Below are 24501 nucleotides of genomic sequence, written 5' to 3'. Positions count from 1 at the left end.
TTTTAAAAAAAGTACAGAGATCCCAATTTTTAAAGATGATTTCAGGATAATTTTTAGGGGAAAAATGAAAGGTTAAAGGAAAGTGTGACCTGAACTACCGGCTGGTGAGTTTTAAGCTTTTGTTGTTCGAGCGTCTGCAACATTTCTAAATACAATGTGATAAAAATCCTGACCAAAGTATCACTATGAGCTGCTAATACGGGAGACAGTTAATCAACCTGGGAAGCTAGAATTGAAGTATTTGTGACAGAATATGATGTAGAGACGCATATTTTAGTATATTCAGTATTCTCTGAGCAGTAATGCAGTCTTCCTTTATTTGAATCAAAAGGCCAAGTAAAATATATAGTTGGTTTATAAATGTGATATGATAACTGAAACGCTAAATGAAGACCCACCGTCGATGCTGCTTTTTATTCCCATTGCAATGCAGCCCACACCCAAATTCCAAGAATCTGTTCCATAAAAAAAGGTTTATTTAAAACCATACATGTGGAAAGAAAATATTCCATACATAAAGTCCAATCAGACTAATGTCTCTGAAAAAAAAAAACGATTTAAAAAAAAAAAAAAAAATGATTTAAAAAAAAAAAAAGTCTATGGAGCAATTAATCTACAGCAATGAAAACATCGGTATATGTGACAGCAGACAAAACTCCAGTGCTACAAGCTCAAAAATAGATCAGAGGCCTTTCAAAAGCTCCGCACCTCCCACAGCAGGATCTCATTATAAGCCACAGAGAAAAGGAGCGACCCAGAGGGGGAGAAGTGACACGTCTGCAGTGAGTTACTGTGCTGTAAAAAGTCCTGAAACCTGCCACTGGTTGACTTGATTAGCTTCAGCACTCGTTCTGAAATTAGACACACAGTGAGAAACATATTGCACACGATCCCCAAAATTGTGACAGTAATTTCTTCACTGAAACTATATATATATATATATATATATAAAAAAAAAAAAACAAAGAAAAAAAAAAGAGATTTTACCTTTTGATCCCACAGCAACGAGCTGACTCTGAGAGGACAGGCTGATGCACGTGGCCCAGTGGGGCAGGGCGATCTTTTTTATTATCTGTTGTAAAAATAAAACATCTTGAGCTTTCCCACTTGTTAGTGAACATTCCGCCAGCAACACCATCCCCGTATGGGTACAGAAAACTTCACAGCACCGTGGTCGAATCTGTTGCGTTACCTGCTGTTTAGCCAGACTGTAAAAAGACAGCTCTTTCTCTACTCCATAGCCAGTGTAGACCACCAGACTATGATCTGTGGGACAGAAGACAGCCAGGCTGGGAGGCAGGGTGTCACCCTGAAAACACCAAGACATGAAAGAAACCATGAGATGCAACACAGAGCGAATCTTACAAAAAGAAAAAGGACTTTGTTAATATTCTGTCTTTTCCCCCCTCAAAGTCAGGCCATTTTGAAGTTCTCCATGTCCTCCTTTTAATCCTGCATCTTCTGCATTTACATGATGTTTCATGGTGAAACTCAAATTTCAAACCTTTCCTGTTTTGCTGCCATCTCTCACCGAAACAGACACACCTGCAGTCCAGGCTCCACCAGCTATTATACAGTTGCCCTTGCACTGTTTTCAGTTTATGACGGCACAGATCAGACTTTATTACCTGCAACTTTTCATCATTTTCCTTGTTGCATGCAGGACGCTGCTGATGAAAGGGAATGGTAGTGTTTTTGACAGAACGGTATGACAGGTACCCTGTATTGTTCTTTTCAAGACTTTACATTAGTAGTCATGTATGCAAACATGAAATGAAAACAGCAGACCTGAAAGTCTGCATTGACATTTCAGGGCATTACATATATATACTGTGTCAAATAAGATCAGATAATGGACACCGATGCCTGACTCAGGGGCCGAGAACAAACCCCACCACTGTCCCCGACAGTCCAGAACTATCAGCAGTCAAAAGCTGCCTGAAAAGCCTAAATTACATCTCCAATCAACATCAATTAGAGGGAACTCTTCCTCCAGACCTTGAACCAGAAATAATTCTGATTAGGGAGGAAGAGCCTCAGTGGAGTGCACACTGTCAAAAGAAGGTCAGTAAGAGGAAATCGAGGTTGAACAAACGTATGACTTAAACAAAGCACTGAGTCAGTATGTAACCATAAAGATGTGTTAAACTCTTTAGGAGTAAATCTCTTGCATAATCAAAATAAATATTACATTACAGTTCTAATGATTCCTGTATTGGGAGAATACAACTACAATAAGAAGGAAACAAAAAGTGCTCTTGGAGGCTTTGCTTCCCTGTTTGAGCAAAACGTCAGGATTAAAAGTACGTGTGCTGAGAATTGAAGCACGTTGGTCAGTTGTGAGCTCAGTCTGATCTCGACCGTTAGAAACAACTGTGCAGGCAGCTGCAGAAAGGTTGTTGGTGCGATACAGACATGTAGCTGCGAGGTAGTTCAGCATTGCACCCGGCGTAACTCGCAAAGCTGGACCAAGGACAGAATAATTCTAATTGCGGACTGATTTTCACGTTAAAGTCAAAACTTCTTAATAAAGGGTTTCACTAATCGATGTGGTTTGCTATTGAAAGAGCTCCATAAACTCACTCTTTTGCATTTAAATGAAAGGTTTCCTAGTTTCACTGTGCAAGTTTTTTTTTCAAAGTGCCCGTCGCCTCTATTCGTTGATACAAAATTACGGATTGTGACCAAGTAAGAATATTCATTGCTTACATAATATCCAAGAACCATGACAACTTAACCCAACACAGAAATGACTCAAATATAGACAGTACCGCAACAAAGGCAGGAGCAGGAAATGACAGCCAGTCGAGCAGATCACACTTCTCCTTAGACCAGTCAGTGACCCACACGCTGACACGTCTGTCAGCACCAGCTGCCAACCACATTTCATTTCCCTCCAGTCCGAACTTCTTGCACTGAGGGTAAGAAGATGAAACGGCTTCAGTGACATAGTGATGAGAAAAAAAAAAAAAACTGTCAGAAAATATCACAAAACCGCATGTTTCATCCATCACATACGACAGGATGGCGTCGCGTCGCATTTTATACTTCAAAACAACAAGTCTCTGAGTTAAAAATGAATATTTAAAAGTTAAATGATGCTTTCTTCGATAAAAAAAGGTCCGTTCCAGACTGGTCGCCGACATTAGCATACAAATAACTGTCAGTGTTGCCATTACTGCAATTGCAATAAATAAAATTGAGGTTCATCATTTACATTAACAGAAACTTGTGTTAATAGGAACTTTTAAAAGGCTCAGAGGCCATGAGCTGTGGTTAAATTGGGTGTAAACAGAAAACTAGATACCTACAGAAACTTGAACTTAAGAGTGATCTCGAAACAGAAAAAAAAAAACAAGAATCCTGCGATTACTACTGTAGAAACCTATAGTAATGTACTGATGTTGACTTTTCTGGCCCTCAAGTCTAAGCTCTCTTATCGTTTCTTTTGTGCTCATTTAATAGGGTCTGATAAAGCTTCTCTTCTCAGGCTGGACTTCCGCGGTCTGACCTGTTCATTCACACATTGAATTGTGGTAATTGTTGCTCCTTTGTGGTCCTTGATGATCCGAAGAGTTGCTCCATTTAATGTGCTGCTGACAGCTACCAGGCCATTCTTCCCTGCTGAAAGGATCACATGACCTGACGGGGGGGGGGAAAGAGTTATAATGCAGAAGACAACCGGATGAAATATCCCCATTTTACCGCCAGCATAGGGCCTTTAAATACACAGAGAAGTCCTCCTCTGACATTTGTGCTCTGTTCTATCTGAGTTTCAGCAATACAACAGTAATTTTGGAGCAGGAAGGTTTTAGAAGATTTCACTAAGGGCTCTTATACACCAAACCGACATGAAAAATCGGCGCAAACGAGAGGCCCTCTGCTGGGTCTTATCCAGTGTCTTAGAAAACAAAAAAAGCATAAGATCACACAGCGAAGATGGCTTCAGACTGCCAGTCAGGAAGACTTTGCTTGCCAGTGGAGAGGGGGGGCAGTAGTACGCCCATTATACAAAATTAAAAGCAAACACTGCAGCATGTGCTTTATTTTTTGTTTTCTTGTTGTCAAACAGCAGGTATCTCTTGAGTTTCTTTGCTCATCGTTGATGTGAAAGAGCTCCTTGTTTTGGAGAAATGAAGATGTAAAAAATGAGAAGAGACACACTACATAAGTTGTACAGTTATTGACTGCAATGAGCAGCCAATCAGTGGGATCTCTTTCACAAAGCTATATGAGAGACGGTTCATCAACACTCCAGAAGTGCCTGACGGCGGACTATCACGTTAGTTGTTAAGATACCTTAAAGAAAAAGACGGGAAAAAAAACCCAAACATGACAGCTCATACTAACTGCTAAACTAGCTGTAGAACTACTGAAAATACAGCAAACAAGCGTTTCGAGCATTGCTTTTGTTGTTCACCGTTAGCAGAGTATTGTATAGCAGTGACAGCCACTTGATGAGGATGCAGCTTCATCTCCATCTCTGTCGAAGCGAGCCGGAAGATCCTCAGGGTCCCATCGCTGTATCCCGCAGCCACACGTGTGCCGTCTTGGCTAGAAGAAGGGCTCCAGCACACACAGCCACAGGCCTGATCAAGACGGAAATACACAAGGCAGCCATTTAGGGCCGAAGAATATTTTGTGCTTGGATTATTCAAAAGGCAATTCTGCAGCCAGACACAACAGCTTATTCCGTTTGTGTCAACATTGTGTTTTAGTTTAAAACAAACAAATGTAATGAGGATCTTGCCCTACTGCCCATTTCCTGGGGTGTATTCTCTCACCTGGTTGAGCACCTGGAACTGCACCACGAGTTCATAGCTGGAGGTTGACCACACTCTCACACTGCCATCCTCACTGCATGTGGCAAAGTGGCTCTCGTCAAAGCTAAAGACAACATCATTGATCTGGGCCGCAGAAAAGAGCACACACAGACAATAAAGCCTCTTACACAAAAGACATTTTCTCTTTTCCCAGATATATACATATTTGCAGCATGGCCTCAGAGAAACAGAGCTTCCCCAGAAGTTATCACCCTCGAGACAAATCTATTTCCGTTGATTAGCTTCAGCTTTTTCCCCCACTTTCAGGGCATTTAAAATGTTGATAAAAGCTTAAAAACAAATGGAAAAAAAACAACCAAACTTTAATGTCTTCATCAATACCACTGCAAGGTACAATTCTGATTGTACCTTGATTCTGATTCTACACACACATTTATTTTGAAATTCATTAGCAAATAGTTTACAAACCAGTTACCCAGTAAAAAAGAAAAAAGAAATGAATGAAAAAACATCCAAAACAATTATAGTTAGCCATTAAATTCGTGTGGAGTAGCTAAAAAGACAAAACCCTGATTGAATAAAAGTTTGACAGTGATGAGCAAGCAGAGTTTTGATCAAATGGAAACCCTTTAAAGGTGCACTTGATTTAAGACAGCTTTATAATCTAACAAAGAAGCTAATTAAATGATAGAAGGTAAGTTGTTTGTTTAATGGAATTTGTATGACTATTTGCTGCCTCACTGATGTCACTTAAACTCACTTAAAACACTCTCATGCCGTGAATAGCTCCTCCCTCCCTGGATGTGCATCTGAAAGGCAATTAATTTGCACCCTCACTGCAAACTTGGCTTTTCACACATGTAGGCTATGACATTCGGCAAGATTTTCTGCTGTGCATTCAAAAGGAGGAGGGCTGATGTACTTGAAACGGGGAGCGTTCCTGTTAATGTCAGAGGAAATAGATGGATAATAACTATGCTACATGTATGAACTGTAGAAAAAATATTTGAGATATTTTGATTCTTATCCATGAAGGTATACAATCTTGGGGGGGTGGGGCATAAAGTTAGTTGACTGGATAGATCATCATTAAAACATAAAGCAGATTTCACAACATATGCAAAGGAAATAAATGCATCCACAAGAGTGGTGTTTGTAAAATGTTCAAAGAGATACATCCTGCACCAAGTCTCCTTTAAAAATGAAGAAACTGGACTGACAGTGAGAGGAGAATTGTTTGTCACACAAAGACTATTTATAGCATTAGCCCCAGAGGCGCCCTGTCCCCATGGGCACAAGCATACTCTTATATTGCTTATGTCCTGTTGCCACAGGTAGCAGTCCCAGCAGACTATGCTAATCTATAAATGAATACAAGAGATCATCGCCGTTTCAAAGTCTTTCACAAACATGTTAATTCCAAGAGGAAAGTTACAGGGTCATAGTCAGAGACACACAACGCTTATATGGATGAGTTTCCATCTACCAAAGCTCACATTAGTTACCTTGGTCTTGTGTCCGCTGACCAGACGGATGCTGCTGTTATCTGAGCAGTTGATGTACCACAGCGTTCCTGCTGTGGTGCCAACAATGCCCATGTCCATCGTGCTATCAAATGCTGCACTGACTGTCGTCCCATCCAACATGATCTCTTGCTCCACCACCACTGATGTCATGCTTAAGAACACAAACAGGTGACAGAAAAATTACTTCTTTTTTTTTTTTTATATACAATGGAAGGATTTTTTTTAAAATAAAATATTCTTTAACTGCTTCCAACACAAATTGACGAACTAGCCAAAAGGTTTTTATGGACAACGTTCAAGCTTCTTATACATGACATTTAAACAAAAGATACATCAGTATTTCTACGTCAGGTACAGTAGAGTACCTGACGTAGAAATGTTGATCTACTCTTCTCTGCAGTTTACTTCAATTTATGAGACATATTTGCAACTCCAGCGGATTTAAATTCAGGTCACGGTGATTTGAAAAGCTGCAGCTTCTGTTCTGTAAGTTTTTTTTCATGGTAGATTGGAACTCACACCCAGAGAGAACCCACGCATACACAGGGAGAACATGCAAAACTCCACACAAAAAAAGCCCCAGCCGGGATTCAAACTAGGACGATACTAACCACCACACCACACCACCGTGCGGACTTCTCACAGCCACAATGCAGAATATTTCCATCCCCTTTCTTATCACCAAATGTTGGTGCCTTTTATGGCCAGGCATACCTTTGGTGATTGTGGCCAAAAGCCAAATTTAAACTTCAACTATCTCCAGCACGTTATTAAAAATGATACCAACTTATCCTGTAGCTACTTTCCTTTATAGTGAATTTTATGATGGGATTTCAGGTAAAGTTTTTCTTTTCTGATACTGAGATTGTGTTTGTGCATCAGAGCAGCAAAAAAAAAAATTGTACTACAAGATCCTAATGTGACAAGGAGGAGATTTCCATGTTTTGTTTGATTGGACTGCAAGCCTGTGGTATATCAAAATCGTTAAAGCATAAGAATGTATAATCCACAGACAAACATGCACATCATTTGTGAACAAATTGTGCTTGTAAAAGGACTTTGGGAAAGCTGTGATGTCAGAACTATACACCCGACACCTTCAGCAATGCCTCCAACATGCAAGGCCCCCTCAACCCATTAACAGCTGGCTCACGGTCTCATTTTTTAAATCACCCCAGTGCTACAGACACCTCTGCTGTGTCTAAAATGTCTCTGCAGCGAGCAAAAAGCAGGCCAAATGTTCGGTTGTTGGATGAAACAATAATCAAAAAAGTCTTCATGTGCTCCCCACATCTGATCCACTGCAGGTACAGTCGTCCCTACAATAATAGGAAATCCCTGCGTATTTAGTCTGAGCACACCACTATGCTGACACGGATAATATGGCTATCTGATCGCTTCTCTGACTTTCTTTTCATCGTAATTGAATAAATACAGAGCTAACAAAGATCAAATCTGATAACATATCACATCGGGCAGCAGCATATGTCGTCTGAGGACAGTATCCACTGATAAACGCAGCAGGAAAGACTGACTTTTTCCTGAAAAGGGCAAACGCTACAGAGCGGAGTCAGGATGCAGCGGCTCAGTCAGAAGAGCAGTGAAATACATGTGAGTCACTATTTGTCCTACTGTACTTTGTATTTTTTTTCAAAATCATTTTTCATTTTCTCCCGTTCTAATCCAATGTCGCGGTGGAGCGGTGCTGATCTCCGCAATTTGAAGCCTTCAGTTCGTATTGATGATTAAAATGATTATTTTACAGTACAGTAGTTATTTGTAAATAAAACGTTTATACAGTACTTTTATTTGAAAAACAAATGCTTGGGCCTGTAAAAAAGTTTTGTCCTTTGGTTTCAATGTATTATGGAGTATTTCATTGTATAATAATTGTAACAAAAATAAAGGTTACTACTTCACGGATTTCGCCTATCACGGGTTCTTTTTGGAACGAAACCCCCGCGAAAAACGAGGGTTCACTGTACACGCGATTACAGCATGTGAGAAGTTCATTTCTAAGGGGAATTAGCTGATGGGGTATTTACTTTTTAAATTAAAAAGTCAACATAACAAATTAACCTTTTAATTTACTGGCATAGAGGCAATCTTATGAGATGCAATTATGCATATACTTGCATGTGAGAGACAGGTGTGAAGACACAGAGCGCCGTGAAAAGAAAACAGTGAAATCTGAACAATAAAATGTTACTCTCTGACCTTTTTTTAAGGGCGATTTTGCTCTAAGACACAAAGAAAAACACCCAAAACATCACAGTAATGTGGAACATGGACAGAATTGAGTTAATACAGCTGAAGCTGTCACTTCCTGGTTTTACTGAAGGCTCAGTGTGGCAGGGCCAAGACTCTGTCGAATACTGGAGGCTGACTGAATTCATCTAGCCTACCTTGAACCTCAGAATAAATGTAACAGACTCAAAATGGCAAAAAAAAAAGCCACATATCGTTTAACTTTTGGGTACGTGTGGAGGGGGGCGTGGTGCATCGGGTGCAGAGGGGAGGTGGAAAGGGCTCAGAGGACAGTGGGAGGGGAGATGATGGGCACACCTGCACATCGTCGGCTAATCATTCTCCCCTTTATCAGTAGCGTGCTGGCCCGGGCGAGAGGTGGAAGGAGGGTGAGATGACCTGGAGAGAGACGTCAGAAGACAGGAGAGCCCAAGCAACACACAGAAAAGACGGGATCGTCCCCTGCGTGCCGGCGAGTGAGCCGGGTGTCTTTAATAAAAGGTCAAACTTCCACGAGTGGTCCGTGTGTGTGTTGGGGAGAACCCACGGTGGCACTAAACCTGCCACAACTGGCGCCTGAACCGGGACCCAACACACAGGATGACGGATCCACACCAGACGGTGAACACCTTGGCAGAAATGCTAAGAGAGGTGGCTAAGATGAGCCACGATCAGTCCGCCACAAACAGACAGCATCTGGCGGCTCTGCATACGTAAGCAGAAAAACAAACACGGCTGCTGGAGGCGATGTTGTCACAGGCGGAGGCAGGCGCATCGGGACCCTCGCTGGCAGGGATGACGATACATAAGATGACAACGGGAGATGACCCACAATCATTTCTCGAAATGTTTGAGGCGACCGCGACGGCGTGTGGCTGGCCCGCGGCGGAATGGGCGGTACGCTTACTGCCACTGCTGTCAGGAGAGGCGTAGACGGGTGCGCTCTGCCTGCCGGCCTCCGGCCGGGGACGATATCAGGAGGTGAAGCGGGCTGTCCTGGATAGGCTGGGCTGCTCCAAAGAGGACCATCGGCGGAGGTTCCGGGGGACAAGAATGGAGCTGAACGACCGACCCTTCGTGTACGCGCAGCAGCTGAAGGATGCAGCAACCAGGTGGCTGCAGCCTGGGGGGTCGGCGGGAGAAGAACGGATGCTGGAGACGCTGGTGGTGGAGCAGTTCATGGAGGGGCTCCCGAGCGGCACCTCCGCCTGGGTGCGGTGCCATCGCCCGGAGGACCTGGCGACGGCCATCACCCTAGCAGAGGACCACCTGGCCATCCACTTGCAGGACCGAGCGCCGGAGGTTCGGCCAGCGCCTGGTGGCCGTCCCACACCGGCACCCTGCAGAAGACCTCCTCAGGCGCCCGGACCTCCAGTCAACTCAGCCCCCCGACCCACCCCGCTTCCCCGGGCTAACCAGTCTTCTCTTTTCCTCCTGCCACAGGGCCAGCGCGCTGCGGACACGGTCCTCAGCCCACAGACGGTCCCTCAAGCGACAGTGCAGGACTGCTGGAGGTGTGGACGGCCCGGACACTTCCGCCGGGAGTGCCCCCTCATGGAGGTCGGCCAGGTGATCCGGGTTGTCGGCCCTCCGGCACCCTCCGCCGGTCCAGGAGGGACGTACAGCGTTCCGGTAAGGATCCAGGGGGGTACACATCAGGCGATGGTGGACTCGGGCTGCATGCAGTCCATGCTACACCAGAGTCTGATTCGGCCCGGGGCTTTGATAGAGGCGAGCTGGGTGGATATTAAGTGTGTGCATGGGGATATTCACAGATACCCTGTTGCGTCAGTGGAAATTCGATATAAGGGGAAAAAGCATAGTGTGAAGGCTGCTGTTAGTTCCCGCCTGGCGCACCCTCTTATTTTGGGTACTGATTGGCCGGGGTTTGATAAACTGGTGGGACAGTGTGTGGGGGTGCGCTCACGACCGACAGAGAGTTGGGATATGTGCGCTGTGCTCAGCGGTGACGCGAGGTTGTCCGACACTGATGACGGGGAGGGGGAGCCGGCGGCGCCTCCTCAGGAGCCTCCGCAGGCTCCCGGTTTTGACTCCATGGAAGATTTTCCACTCGAACAGTCTAGGGATGATACTCTACGCTTTGCCTTTGACCAAGTGATACGAATTGATGGTCAAATGGTGCGCCCTGATGCATCGTTAACATATCCACACTTCTCATTACAGAAGGACAGGTTGTACCGAGTGAGTCGTGACACTCAGACTGAGGAGACAGTTACCCAGTTGCTGGTACCGAAAAGCCGTCGGGAAATGGTTTTCCAGGCGGCTCACTACAACCCGATGGCTGGGCATATGGGGTACGAAAAAACACTGAACCGTGTAATGGCCCGATTCTATTGGCCTGGCATTAGAGCAGACGTGCGCCGCTGGTGTGCGTCCTGCGCGGAATGCCAGTTGGTTAACCAACCGGCCGTCCCGAGAGCGCCGTTGCGCCCGCTACCACTGATGGAGGTCCCGTTTGAACGGATCGGGATGGACCTCATCGGGCCATTTCACCGGAGCACACGTGGATACCGTTTTGTGTTAGTCCTGGTGGATTACGCAACACGATATCCAGAGGCAGTGCCACTGCGCAGCATATCTGCAAAGAGTGTGGCGCAAGCGCTGTTTCAGGTTATCTCCCGAGTCGGGATCCCGAAAGAGATCCTGACTGACCAGGGCACCCAGTTTATGTCACGAACACTGAGGGAACTTTACGGATTATTGGGCATCAAGTCGATACGGACCAGCGTGTACCACCCGCAAACCGATGGCCTCGTCGAGCACCTGAATAAGACTGTGAAGTCCATGATCCGTAAGTTTGTGCACGATGATAAACCAAATTGGGACAAGTGGCTAGATCCTCTGCTGTTTGCAGTGCGCGAGGTTCCCCAGGCCTCCACGGGATTTTCTCCCTTTGAACTGCTGTTTGGCAGGAAACCACGGGGGGTTTTGGACCTGGTTAAAGAAAGCTGGGAGGAAGGTCCAAGCCCCAGCAAAAACGAAGTTCAGTACGTCCTGGACCTGAGAGCAAAACTCCACACACTGGGTCGATTATCACGTGAGAATTTGCTCCGGGCCCAGGAACGTCAGCAGCGGCTGTACAACAGAGGATCGAGGCTGAGACAATTTTCACCGGGAGATAAAGTGCTTGTATTGCTCCCAACTTCGAGCTCAAAATTACTCGCCAAGTGGCAAGGGCCCTTTGTGGTCACACGGCGAGTAGGTGACGTTGACTATGAGCTTGTGCGATCTGACAGGGGAGGTGCAACTCAGATTTACCACCTCAACCTCCTTAAGGCATGGAGGGAGGCGGAGTCTGTCTCACTGGTGACGACAATTGCAGAGAGGGATGAGTTGGGGCCCGAGGTACCAAAATCGGCCAATCCAGCCTCGCTCCGTTGTGAAAGCCAGCTCTCACTGTCCCAGGGAGCAGACATAGCCCAGTTGCAACAGCGGTTTGCTGATGTGTTCTCCCCCCTGCCAGGACGCACAAGCCTTATTCAACACCATGTTGAGACTCACCCGGGCGTGACGGTGCGTTCACGGCCCTATCGGTTACCTGAGCACAAGAGAAAAGTGGTTCAGGCGGAATTGAAAGCTATGCTGGAAATGGGGGTAATAGAAGAGTCCAACAGCGCCTGGTGTAGCCCCATTGTTCTTGTAGTCAAGAAGGATGGGTCGATCCGGTTCTGTGTGGACTATCGCAAGGTGAATGATGTGTCACGGTTTGACGCCTATCCCATGCCCCGGGTCGACGAGCTCCTGGATCGCCTTGGCACAGCTCGATTTTTTACGACGCTGGATCTGACCAAAGGCTACTGGCATATTCCCTTGTCTCCAGAGTCCAGGGAAAAAACGGCCTTCTCCACTCCGTACGGGTTGTACCAGTTTGTTACACTTCCGTACGGGTTGTTCGGGGCCCCAGCCACATTTCAACGCCTCATGGATCGGGTGCTGCGGCCGCATGCTGCATATGCTGCCGCCTACCTGGATGATGTTATCATCCACAGCAACAGCTGGGCGGAGCATGTGCAGCAGGTGGCTGCAGTGCTCGAGTCCCTGAGGCAGGCGGGGCTCACGGCCAACCCGAAGAAGTGTGCAGTTGGACGGAGGGAGGTATGGTATCTGGGGTACCAATTGGGCGGCGGGCAGGTGCGTCCTCAGGTAGACAAGACAGCAGCAATTGCAGCCTGCCCGAGGCCCAAGATGAAAAAGGAGGTGAGGCGGTTTTTGGGGCTGGCTGGTTACTACCGGCGGTTTATCCCCAACTTCGCTGAGCTGACCAGCCCCTTGACCGACCTCACCCGAAAGGGTGCCTCAGATCCGGTCCAGTGGACGGAGCTGTGCCAGGTGTCGCTTGAGAGGGTAAAACAGACCCTCTGTGGGGAGCCTCTTCTCCACACTCCTAACTTCTCCCTTCCGTTTATCCTGCAGACCGATGCATCGAACAGAGGGCTGGGGGCCGTTCTGTCCCAGCAGGTGCAGGGTGTCGACCGCCCGGTGCTGTACATCAGCCGGAAGCTGTCCGAGAGGGAGGCCAGGTACAGCACCGTGGAGAAGGAGTGCCTGGCCATCCGGTGGGCGGTCGATACTCTGCGGTACTACCTGTTGGGGCGGCCATTCACCCTCTGTTCGGACCATGCTCCCCTCCAGTGGCTCCACCGCATGAAGGACATGAATGCCCGGACCACCCGCTGGTATCTGGCTTTGCAGCCCTTTAAATTCCAGGTGGTCCATAGGCCGGGGACGCAGATGGTCGTGGCCGACTTCCTTTCCCGCTCCAACAAGGACGGGGGGGGGAGTAGGTTAGGCCGGACGGCTCCCCGGCCTAAGTCGGGCGGTGGAGGTATGTGGAGGGGGGCGTGGTGCATCGGGTGCAGAGGGGAGGTGGAAAGGGCTCAGAGGACAGTGGGAGGGGAGATGATGGGCACACCTGCACATCGTCGGCTAATCATTCTCCCCTTTATCAGTAGCGTGCTGGCCCGGGCGAGAGGTGGAAGGAGGGTGAGATGACCTGGAGAGAGACGTCAGAAGACAGGAGAGCCCAAGCAACACACAGAAAAGACGGGATCGTCCCCTGCGTGCCGGCGAGTGAGCCGGGTGTCTTTAATAAAAGGTCAAACTTCCACGAGTGGTCCGTGTGTGTGTTGGGGAGAACCCACGGTGGCACTAAACCTGCCACAGTACGGTTGGAAAAGGACTTCCAAAGTAATATTAGAATATAATGCAGATGGTAAAATAGCGATATATACAAGTGACTCTGCAACATACTCCAAGACAGTTAAACACCTCAATGGGGTAAAATACTGTAAAATACTAAAAAGGTACATAACCTCTTGCACGTACATTCCCCTAAGCAAACCGACTCAGGACAACATGCACTGTATGAAAACATCACACAAAAGAGCTAAATAAAGAGGTCACCGCTGAGTTAGGAAAAAAAATATATATATATATGCATACCTGTTTTGTACACTGCAGACTTTGGCCTTAGGCTTCATGCTCTGTACAGCCTCTACCTCCCACAGTCGCAACCAGCGGGTGTTGCTGCCTGTCAACAAACGATTTCCTCGACACAGTAGCACTCCTGCAACCAAAAACCATATCAGTCTAGTTACTCTTTTTAATATCCCAGGGACAAATACATTTAAAGTACTATTTCCTGTTTTTACTATATAAAATCCCTCTTGTTGATTTAGCTGAATATTTTATTATCCAAAGTAGATGGCCAGAACATACAGATTTGCAATTATTATCGTTATTATTTTTTTTACCAATCTCTCCATCGTCGGCTTCCCAGATCATGAAGCAGTGCTGCGTGTTAATGTCCCAGGCGCAAACATGTCCTCGGTTTGTGCTTGTGAACAAAAAGGAGTCCATGTGGTAGCACAGAGCAGTCAGCTCCACATCGCCCAGCTCTGCTGGTGCCCTCACCCTTTGGACCTACAACATATAACTTACATGTGCAAGTCTGCCACAAGCTAGTGAAGACTCTGCTAACGGTCAAAATCGCCACAAGATCTTGAGTTGTGATCACCAGAGTTCTTCTGTTGGCATTTACCTTAAGGTCTACTTCTGGGCCACGTGTGGGGATGAGGCAGAAATAAACACCTTGGCTGCCCACACATGCCATCTGACTGGCTGCTGAGGGGCTGAAGGCAGCATCATGGATTGGTCCTGACGGATTAACACTGGACAGCAGCTGGAAGTTCTCGCAGCTCCAAAGTGCCAACCCTGGGTCAGAGAAGTCCCCTAGATAATATTGCAAAGAATCACCTATAAATAAACAAGTCTTTTCATCGGGCACCGATGACATATTAGCTCTACTTTAATCAAATGTGCAAAAATCCCCCAAAAAAACTCAAAAGAGAAAGCTCAAATTTACAGGACACACTTGTAACTCAGTTGCGCAGCAAGATAGAATTTTACCAACCGACAGACAGAAAGAAGCGGTCATCCCTGGAGAAAGCAAGACTCTGGACTGCCCCCTTGTGGTAGGAGATGGTGCTAAGACAAGTTCCATTCTGGACATCCCAAATGCAGATGAGGCTTCTGCTACCGCTACTACCGCCAGCTGCCGACGCCAGAGTCTTGGAAAAGTGATAAGACCAATGGGGAAAAAAATAACTGGTTCCAGAAAAACAATAGACAACCGGTTTATATTGCTGGATATCTCACGGTTGTCAGTTATAAGTTTCAGTAGCAGCAGCTATGCACTCAATCATTCAACTGAATCTCTTGATATTCTCTAAATGGGCCCATTCAAAAAATAAATACAAATGGTAGGTGAACTGGTGATAGGTCTTAGCCTAGCAAGCCAGACCCGTACAGCAAAAAGCTGTACAGGTGCCCCGGAGCAAATTCCATTTGCAGCCGCTAGGGGCGTCTAGATTTCTAGGCTAGACAGGTCTGTGATAGACACCTGAACTGTCCGGGGTATACCAGCCCCCTCAGACCCTGAATAGGGTAAACTAGGAACACAGAATGGATGGATGGGTGGACCAACGCTGTGAATTTCCATAAAATACTTATTTGTATGTAATATTTATCATTTTCCTCACAAGAGATATTTTCAAGGCACATCAGAGGCATTTTTGAAAATAGTTCTTTCAAAGAATTTACTGCCAACAGCAATCAGAGCTCATTGGAAAAAAAGGTCAGAGAACACCGACTAACCAAGCAGTAAAGTCAACTGTTCAAGTGCATTCACCAAATGATGAGATGCAACGTTTTTCCACTTCTTGCCCAGTCAAACAACGTTTTCCCTTCTGAAGTAGAGAGTGATACAACAGCAAAGAACTGCGAAACTATGACACATTGAAACCATGTTTCTCTGGGAGCACAGCCATTGTTTTGATAATTTTGCTTCCTCGCTCATTTGCTTGTTCAAATCTAAAAAATATATTTCAAGATCTACACTGGTAAAAACCCACCTGGGTTTAAATGAGAACATTATCTGGAGTTGCCTCATTTGGTCAGGTTCAGCATGTTATGTGCTGAAAAAAAACAAGGTCAGCTGAGTATCTGAATATGCTGAATGACCAAGTTTTTCAAATAAAGATTTCATGATGGCAAGATGACCGTGCCAGTGCTCACCAGGCTCCAATTGAGTGGAAGATTTCTTCCCAACGTTGGATGAAAATGAATTTAAAACGTTGCACACAATTTTTATCTCAAGGAGCACATTTAGATTAATCTTTGTTAACGACACCTGATGGTGCCAGCTGTTGTTTCAAATGTCAACAAGATAAAAATAGGATTTCTTTCATTCATAAGACAGTTTAACATTATATGTATGCTGTAAAAGTCAAATATGGCACTGCATTAGAAGGCTCCAAAGCAGTTTCCTCTTTCAAGTTGTACTGGATGAACAAAAAAAAAAAAAAAAAAAAAAAAAAAAAATGAGCCATCACTCAGAGAAGGTGGTCTCAGCATGGACAAATCCAGAGTCACAGACACAAAAACACAGAGTCTTCGGGTTTTTAGCTACGAAACGTAACGTTTTATATCCTGCATTATCAGCAGAAACGAGCTGCAGACACATGTTTCTTTTATTCCCCCAAAGGTGGCTTTAAAGCCTTGAACCTGAAAGATCCGAGTAGAGAGTGATGAGAGCTCTTTGTCATTTTTGTACACATAAGTCATGCATTCATGACTTAAATTCATTGTTATATGACACATTTAGAGCACGTACCTGTGCATCATTTGTGACTGCAAGACAAGATATCTCCTCACTGTGGCCCTTAAAGTGTCTCTGGCTGCCTGTATGAAGGTACTCCACCACCACTACGCAGCCACAGGAGTATGCAAATAACCCTGCAAAGGAAATGAATAGCTTGTGATGGCAAAATAATACCCAATTATTTTGTTTCCAGGACTGACATGGGATATAGAGTGTTAGCATGTCACAGGTGAGTTATTATTATTTTTTTGTCCCCCATTTACAGGCTATAATTTGTACAGTAACTTTTATTAGAAAAAATAAAGTAAACACTGACAATTAGACCTTCAAAATAAAGACAGAGGTAAAGAAAAAACAACCACTGGATTTGACATCTTACACTGAAATTGTTGTAACAAAAGATTTTACAATCTAATGATTTTTCAACTGGATATATCATGCTAACCTTGGTCAGGGCTCCACACCATGTTGCCACGCCCATTCCCATTATAGCCGATCACTGCTTTTAGTGTCAGGCCCGCTTCTTGTGGTTGGGGAGCAACAACAGTCTGGATCAGAGAAAATAGCTGAATAGACCAGACACACAAACAAACTGATGAACTGCAGTCCATTAACGAACAAAATGACCCTTTACCTGATCAAGAGAGGAGGACTTGAAGCGTGGGATGAAGTGTCTGTAACAATCTGGACGCACTGGCTTGTTCTGATTCAACTCAACTAAATGACATAATAACGCATAATCAAAAAAAACATTAAAAAAAGTAAAACCCAGAACACACAGAAAGTTAGTTTTCTGTTAATGCCAAAGGAAAGCTGCGAGGCTCTTACTATTATCCGTGCGACAGGTATTCAGGGGAGACGTGTCGTCCAGGTCTGTGACCCTGAGAAAGGAGCTGGCAGGTCTGGGATCAAAGGCTGGACTTGAACCCGGAACTGGGCCAGAGTTTTGAACTGGAACGGTTGCATTTGACGAGTTGTCTTCACAAATAGATAAGGAGCCCAAACCTGTATGAGGCCGACGAAAATATTGAAAACAACTGGCAAAGTTATACCATTATACAGGCAGAGTTCACAACATTTTGTACCGGCAGGGCAATGATATATATTTTACTGTACATCTGCATTTTCTTTAAAGAAATGAGTTATGAACGATCAAAGCAATAAAGTTTTTACATAACATCAAGGCTAAAGCATAAGGATTCATTAAGATTTATCTATATAAAATACGACAACAGTTTTCAGATGTTAAATCAAACCAAATTATATCAGGTATTACTTCATAAAAGAGATATATTTTGCCTTCATGGTATTAATCACGCAACACCTCAAGGTCATCGCTACTATTAAAACTCAAAGTTGTAGTGATAAACAACTAAATGTCCCTTACTATAAAAATCAAAAGATTTGAATCCCTTGGTCTAAAACTGCTCTTTTCTAGCTGTGCTGTAAACACCGATTTTATTTGGATAACTTTTGATTTTTGATAAACTAACTTTTTTTGTTATTTTCTTTGATGGCCTTTAAGTTCTTATACATAAACATGAATAAACACCACACTTCAGTATTGGAACAAAAGATATACAAAGAACCAAACACACAAAAAGCGGGAAAAAAATAAAAATAACAAAATAAATAAATTAAATAAAATCAGCTTAAAAAAGACGATTTCAACAAGGCAGTGCAGCTTGGGAATACACACATTCCAAGTAAAAACATCTTATTTTTCCTCACCCACCAATCGGTCAGGAGTAAGCAAAACATAAACTACAAATGTACAGTGTGTAGGCCAAGTTTTTCAGTTTCGCGGGGGAATCATACAGTCAACAGTACGTCCAGGTGGGTATTTTAAAACCACAACAGAAACTTACCTTCCTGGACAACTTGGTCAATGGTGCTGACGTCCAGCCGTGGCGGCGAAGAAGGAAGGGGAGCCGTCTGCCGAGGCATCCCATTGGACAGCAGTACTCCATTCACTTTAGCATCTGGTTGAATGGTTATATGAAAGCTACTGAGCTGGACGCACTTTACGTTTTTTCAAGCAAAACTAAACTTAATTCAACTTTAAACGAGGTACCTGCTTTCAGATCTGACGTCAGGCCTGCGTTATGGGATGAACTGTGGGGACAGAGTGAATCAGAGACTTAACAACAAATCCAACACAGTGCAACATATATGCTGACAAAACACATACAAGTTTATTACCAACTATCAGTCAATGGATCAGCAGCATTTGCCAGGAAGTCCCAAAGAAATATGGCATCTCCCACTGAGACTACACCCAATTGGTCAGGGGTGAAGCTGACCTGGCGAATGGGCTGACTGTGACCTATGAACATCTGGCACAGACGCATGTTTCAGTTACAAACATCATGAACCATACATGCCAATTCGACTAATTCATAAAAAGATAGAATAGCATGTTTTCACTTCCCCAGCAATTCAACAACTACAAACTTGTATGACTCAAAAAAAACATAAAAAAAAACAAACAGAGCGACTTTTTTAATTTAAAATCTTGACAAAACATGCTATGTTTAAGTCAATGGCATTCGGTCCATATAGGGATGGAAACGGTAAACTCATACTGGTGGTGCCTGGACTTTGCGAGATCTGTGACTGCGCTGTGAGTTGGGAGAAATACACACATCGTCACGGCTTTATGAGGGAAACTAATCTAATGCAGTGCCAGACAATTTCAATAAACAGTATTGTCACATTTTACTTCTCGTTTGATGATGTAAATGAACAAGTCGATACACCGCCCTGCTTTCCCAAAGAGTACCCACCCCCCCCCCCCCTCATACCAGATGCAATATGCAATATAATATCTGACATCAATTTAGTTGTGTTGTAAACAGGCTGGTGCCATTAGAAATACAAAGAGTTTTGTACCCAAACCTATTTATAAAAGACACCGATTACTCTACTATTGACTACCTGTGAGTTAATATGGAGTTGCATGTTATAATCCCACACTTTCACAGCATTGTGTCCAGCTGTCAGCAGATATCGACAATCTTCACTCACAGCAAGGGACGAGCACTGGTGTTTATGCACCTTGGAAACCTGTTGGCAGAAATCCAGTGAGAAACAAAATCTGGAATGAACTACGCATGCTCTTCCTAATCTAAGAAAGAATTTAGCAAAGAATATACACTCACAATCCTTTACACTTTAAAGCCCGATTCGCATGGGATAAATATTACCTATGGATCACTGGTAATTCGCAACTACCCCCGCACCTCTGTATTTTTTTGTGGTGCATTCGGACGGGACAAGCAAAAGTCTGTAATTTACTCAAATCACAGACATCATGAGCGGATATTCCGTAATTGTCATAACTTCCTGTTTTGCCCCGTTGTACCTGGTTGTACACATAGGTTGAACACACACGTGTGCGTTCGCACGTGACTTAAATTGCCACAGGACGTCTGTGTTTCGCCGAAACACAGTAGGTAATTCGCGGCGGAATTATTACCCCACAAATCACGGACATGGCGCATTCGCACAGGACTAAGAAATTAGACGCAGCAGATGCAGAAGGTCAGCTAATGTGTTTAAGCTGAGCAGAATCACCTCTCGGAGAAGACGGCCTGTCTTGGTGCTAAGCCAGAGGATCTTGTTTGCAGACGTGGCAATAAGCAAGTGTTCAGTGGTGGCCGGAGAGAAGCAGACCTTCAGTGCAGAATCCAGTTGGGGGCTTTCCACATCCAAAATACTCACATCTACATGTAGCAACTAGACAGAGATTGGTTACGTTCAGGATTAGTTGGTTTGGACAGAAAGAGACATAAGAACTTATACCAATGTGCTCAAAGCTAAGACGATATTGTTGACTGTATTAACTGGGAAGAATGAGAATAGCAGATGCAATTTCATCTATAGTTTGCAGGGAGATTTACACAACCAAACGAAACATCTTAATTGTTATTCATACATCCATTTTCTACATTTTCTTTGCTTAATTCAAATAACGGTTGCAAGGGGGATGTAAAGCCTATTCCAGCGGGTGAAAGGCAGGATACACCGGACAAGTCTCCAGTCCCTTAATCATTTTTGTGAAATCTCATCTCATTTGAATTCATCTCAGAATTCTGATAAATGATCTGCGCTGAACAGTGACGGTTGGCAAAATACCTCATCCAGAGACCGAGCATCAGCAATGGTGACAATGTATTCCGAGGGACCCACAAAGGCCAGAAAGCAGCTGTCACTGCTCACTGTGAGAGCATCTGGAGCACGCTCAGTGCCGTGGGCCACTACATTACCTAAAGAATTAGGTACAGGGTCAGTCAAACTTATCAAGTAGCTAACTATATGTAAGCAACAGCAAAGCCACAAATGGATAAGAAAAATGGGATGTGGAAACAAGTTATATGGATGAAACTGAACTTGAACATTATCAAAGGCATGTTTAAAGAGGTATGTTTTACTCAATAAAGTAGGCGAAAGTGAAGAGAAAGTCTAGTTTCTACAATATAAAAGTGATCCAAAGCAGTTTTCAAATTTCATACTTTTACAACATCAAGGAACAAAAGCTCATTTTGAGTAAATCTTAAATCTGCTGTGTGCGCTAAACAGCCTAAAATATATCACAAAATCGGGAATATCAAAACCTTTAGCTGAAGGTAAAAAGCATTGAGTGTGACATAGCATTTGCTGTACAGAAATTGTGTTGGTATACCTACATGCAACTCTGATTACATGGTGATCTTCCTCTGAGGCGTTATAAAGTGCCAGGGAACCCTGTGAATCAGCACTGTACATGAACTCTCCATCTGATGAGAAGGCAAGACCAACCACCTCACCTCTGTGCTGCCTAAGTTCAAGAAACAAGAAAACGAGGCAAAAGCCGGGTCAGTTGTCCAGATGCATTCTTCTGCTGCAACAGACGATGCCTTCATTAAGTTAAGACGTACTTATGTTCGGCCAGCAGCTTGGCACTGGATATATCGAAGACTCTGACAACTCCAGAGCTGAAGCCACAAGAGAAGGTCTGCTCGTGTGGATGGAAAGCCACAGAGCATGGGCTGTCCTCAGACACAAAATCATACAACTAAACACAGGAGAAAAGACAGTAGATAAGCCAACCGTAAGCAAAAGGCAACGGTGACAGTGTCAGCTTCATTAGTTTAAGTCACACTGCATTTCTATCTGTTACTCATTCATCGTAAATATAGTCGCATCAGTTTCTCTCTCTTCCATCGTGACTAATTTCTCTGCAAACAAAAATATACATAATCTAAGCTACTTGGAAGATGCCGCCATGACAGAGAATTTCTTCGCAAAGAAGGATTAAATTAGGTAAAAAAGTTTAAATAATAATACAATAATCTTCACATGGCTGCAAAATTTAAGGAGGATGATGCTGTGGTGCTATAGGTGGCAAGTTACATAAGGCAACAGTCATACAGATGTTATGCCTTGCACATACAGTATGCTAGTTTTTTTGTTTTTTTTTAAAATAAATGTTGTCAGAGGATGTGTGCAACATCTGAGCAAGCACCAATTTGCTGTGATCACACACATTTAATTCGCCAATCAGCAACAGTCTCTAGTGGATACTTTGATAATAAAAAAAAAAAAAAAGTGTGCATGTGTGCGCACAATCAATTCTAATCAGACCCTTACAAAACAAACAGGGAGTTTTATAATCACTACTGCCAACATATGCAGACAATCTTAACAACCCCTTCCTAAGAGAAAAAAAAAAAGCTGTGCTTGGCCTTGCTTCAAAGAAAGGCCAACTTTACACAAGACCTGAATCTATTGTCTTGTTCAACTAATTGAAAGAAAATTTCAGATAAAAAGAAAACCAAAAACTTAAATATGATCTTAATTGACCTGATGCAAGGAATCCATATTCCAAATGCGCACTGTGCCGTCAGAAGAGGCTGTTGTGAGATGCCGACGAATGCCGTCCACACTGAAGCCAAGCACGGTGTCTGTATGGGACCTCATCAGTGTGTTGTAACCGCGGCTGCTCACATCAAGAAAACCCAGGTTGCCGGTAGAGGTGGCTGCCAGGACCTGAAGGCTGTCAAATGAGATCAACGCCATGCTCACAGGTCCCTCATGCTCTGGAAAACAAATGCATGCCTGTTATGTTTGTGTGAGGATTTCTGGACTGCACATATACAGTACATCTTATTTTCATGGATGCATATGTCAGTACACAGTGATGACAGCCAAAGCCAAGGAATATACACATGTCATGTCTGTTTTATTAGTGGAAGTTATTTGACCGAACCATTGGCTTAGTCCTATTCAAGAGTATATTATCGGGATACATCTGTTCACAAAGTACAAGATATTGTAGGAAATGATCCATCTATTCCAAAAGCCCACAGTAAATTGGGAAAAAAAAATCTTGTCTAAGTAAGCCACTCCCACTGCTTGGAATCAACTGACAAAAGAACCAGATCATTTTAAATGGCTATCTTGGCTGGATGCTTTTGCAAAGGTGCAAAGGAGAAACTAAAAACAAATAGTTCTTTGACAGGTTCCTGCTCAGTTTTAAAGAGGCCAAACACCCCACATCATAGAAGAAAAGGAGAATCTGAGCATGAATGACCTGAAGACTAAAGCACTGCCTGCAGAGCGGGGAACTATTGACTGCTGGTCCTCTGCGGTGGGTAAATGTTATTCCACCTCTCGCTGTGCTTACCAGCCTCAAGGAACACCGTAGAAAAGTCAAGAGGCCAGAGACGCAGGAAACCATCCTCAGAGCCCGTGGCACAGAATGACGAAGACACACTGATGCTGTTGATGGCAATTCCTGGACCTGGGAAAGAGATGCATACCTACATTACAAATGTTGTGGGAATATACAGTCATGAGAAAAAGAAATTACACCCCATGACCTTATATTGGAACATAATAAAAATCCATCTTGTCCTTTATCAGGACTTAAAATGAAGGAACTACAACTTTAGATGAACATAAACACATGACATATTAGACCAGAGCAGAGGTGTTTGGTCATAATGCAAAGCACCACGTTTGTAGAAAACCAAACAGAGCATATCAGCGCAAACATCTCATATTGACTGATATGGTGATAGAGGGGTGATGGTCTGAGCTTGCTTTGCAGCTACAGGACGTGGGCACCTTGCAGTCATTGATTTGACCAAGAAATGGTGTATACCAAAACATTCAAGGGTCGAATTGTGAGTGCATCTGTCTCACAGGTAAAGTTAGGCTGAACGTGGCTCATGCAACAGGACAGTATCAAGTTACCTTTCAACGAATACGAACTATAAAAAGGGTAAGTGAAATTAATGTAAATCAGTGAAACAACTGTTAGCGTAACCTGTGTTAAAAGTCCATTTCTCACTTCGGTCCGCATGCTGCTGCTGTGCAGGCGTCAGCTTCCTCACGTTCTTAATAGCAACTCTGCTATAGTCAATCTCAAAAATATGGCCACTCCGACTGCTGGCAAATCTATGGGAGGACAGTCAGTGGGAAAACAATAACCCCTTAATTCAGGGGTGTCAAACTGATCCATGAAAGTGCCGTGTGGGTGCAGGTTTTTGTTCCAACCCTGCAATAGCACAGTTGACTTGTTTCATTCAATCAACTGAACTGTCTGCACTGAAGGTCTTACCAGTTCAGTTGATTGAAGGAAGCAAGTCAGCTGTGCTGTTGCAGGGTTGGAACAAAAACCTGCACCCACACGGCCCTTTCATTGATCAGTTTGACACCCCTGCCTTAAATCATAACATTTCCAGTCATTTTCCATAAGATTTATACTTCCTCTAGT

General features: G+C 44.1%; 1 protein-coding gene across 2 annotated transcripts in view; it reads right to left on the bottom strand.

Moving 5' to 3' along the window:
* Nucleotides 1–423: 423 nt before the first annotated feature.
* Nucleotides 424–24501, bottom strand: part of wdr90 (WD repeat domain 90) — a 30185-nt gene continuing 6107 nt past the window's right edge. The window contains exons 17-43 of one of the 2 annotated variants that reach the window (XM_075457466.1): nt 24052–24182; nt 23407–23523; nt 22584–22819; nt 21659–21795; nt 21428–21558; nt 20877–21007; nt 20316–20477; nt 19677–19805; nt 18942–19075; nt 18814–18854; nt 18608–18721; nt 17568–17744; nt 17374–17456; nt 17185–17287; nt 16752–16873; nt 14991–15147; nt 14619–14809; nt 14332–14500; nt 14021–14144; nt 6290–6461; nt 4785–4907; nt 4421–4589; nt 3512–3642; nt 2772–2915; nt 1193–1309; nt 988–1072; nt 424–851 (exon numbers count right to left, since the gene is read on the bottom strand). In XM_075457466.1, coding sequence (XP_075313581.1) covers nt 694–851; nt 988–1072; nt 1193–1309; nt 2772–2915; nt 3512–3642; nt 4421–4589; nt 4785–4907; nt 6290–6461; nt 14021–14144; nt 14332–14500; nt 14619–14809; nt 14991–15147; nt 16752–16873; nt 17185–17287; nt 17374–17456; nt 17568–17744; nt 18608–18721; nt 18814–18854; nt 18942–19075; nt 19677–19805; nt 20316–20477; nt 20877–21007; nt 21428–21558; nt 21659–21795; nt 22584–22819; nt 23407–23523; nt 24052–24182 — 3688 coding nt within the window. In that variant the 3' untranslated portion in view covers nt 424–693. The remainder of the gene's footprint in view (nt 852–987; nt 1073–1192; nt 1310–2771; nt 2916–3511; nt 3643–4420; nt 4590–4784; nt 4908–6289; nt 6462–14020; nt 14145–14331; nt 14501–14618; nt 14810–14990; nt 15148–16751; nt 16874–17184; nt 17288–17373; nt 17457–17567; nt 17745–18607; nt 18722–18813; nt 18855–18941; nt 19076–19676; nt 19806–20315; nt 20478–20876; nt 21008–21427; nt 21559–21658; nt 21796–22583; nt 22820–23406; nt 23524–24051; nt 24183–24501) is intronic. The other variant, XM_075457467.1, reaches the window with a different exon arrangement.

Source organism: Odontesthes bonariensis, chromosome 23, assembly GCF_027942865.1.
Source record: "Odontesthes bonariensis isolate fOdoBon6 chromosome 23, fOdoBon6.hap1, whole genome shotgun sequence".
In the NCBI taxonomy this organism is placed as follows: Eukaryota; Metazoa; Chordata; class Actinopteri; order Atheriniformes; family Atherinopsidae; genus Odontesthes; species Odontesthes bonariensis.
Note: the sequence above shows the minus strand (reverse complement) of the source record. Positions and strands in the feature narration are given on the sequence as shown.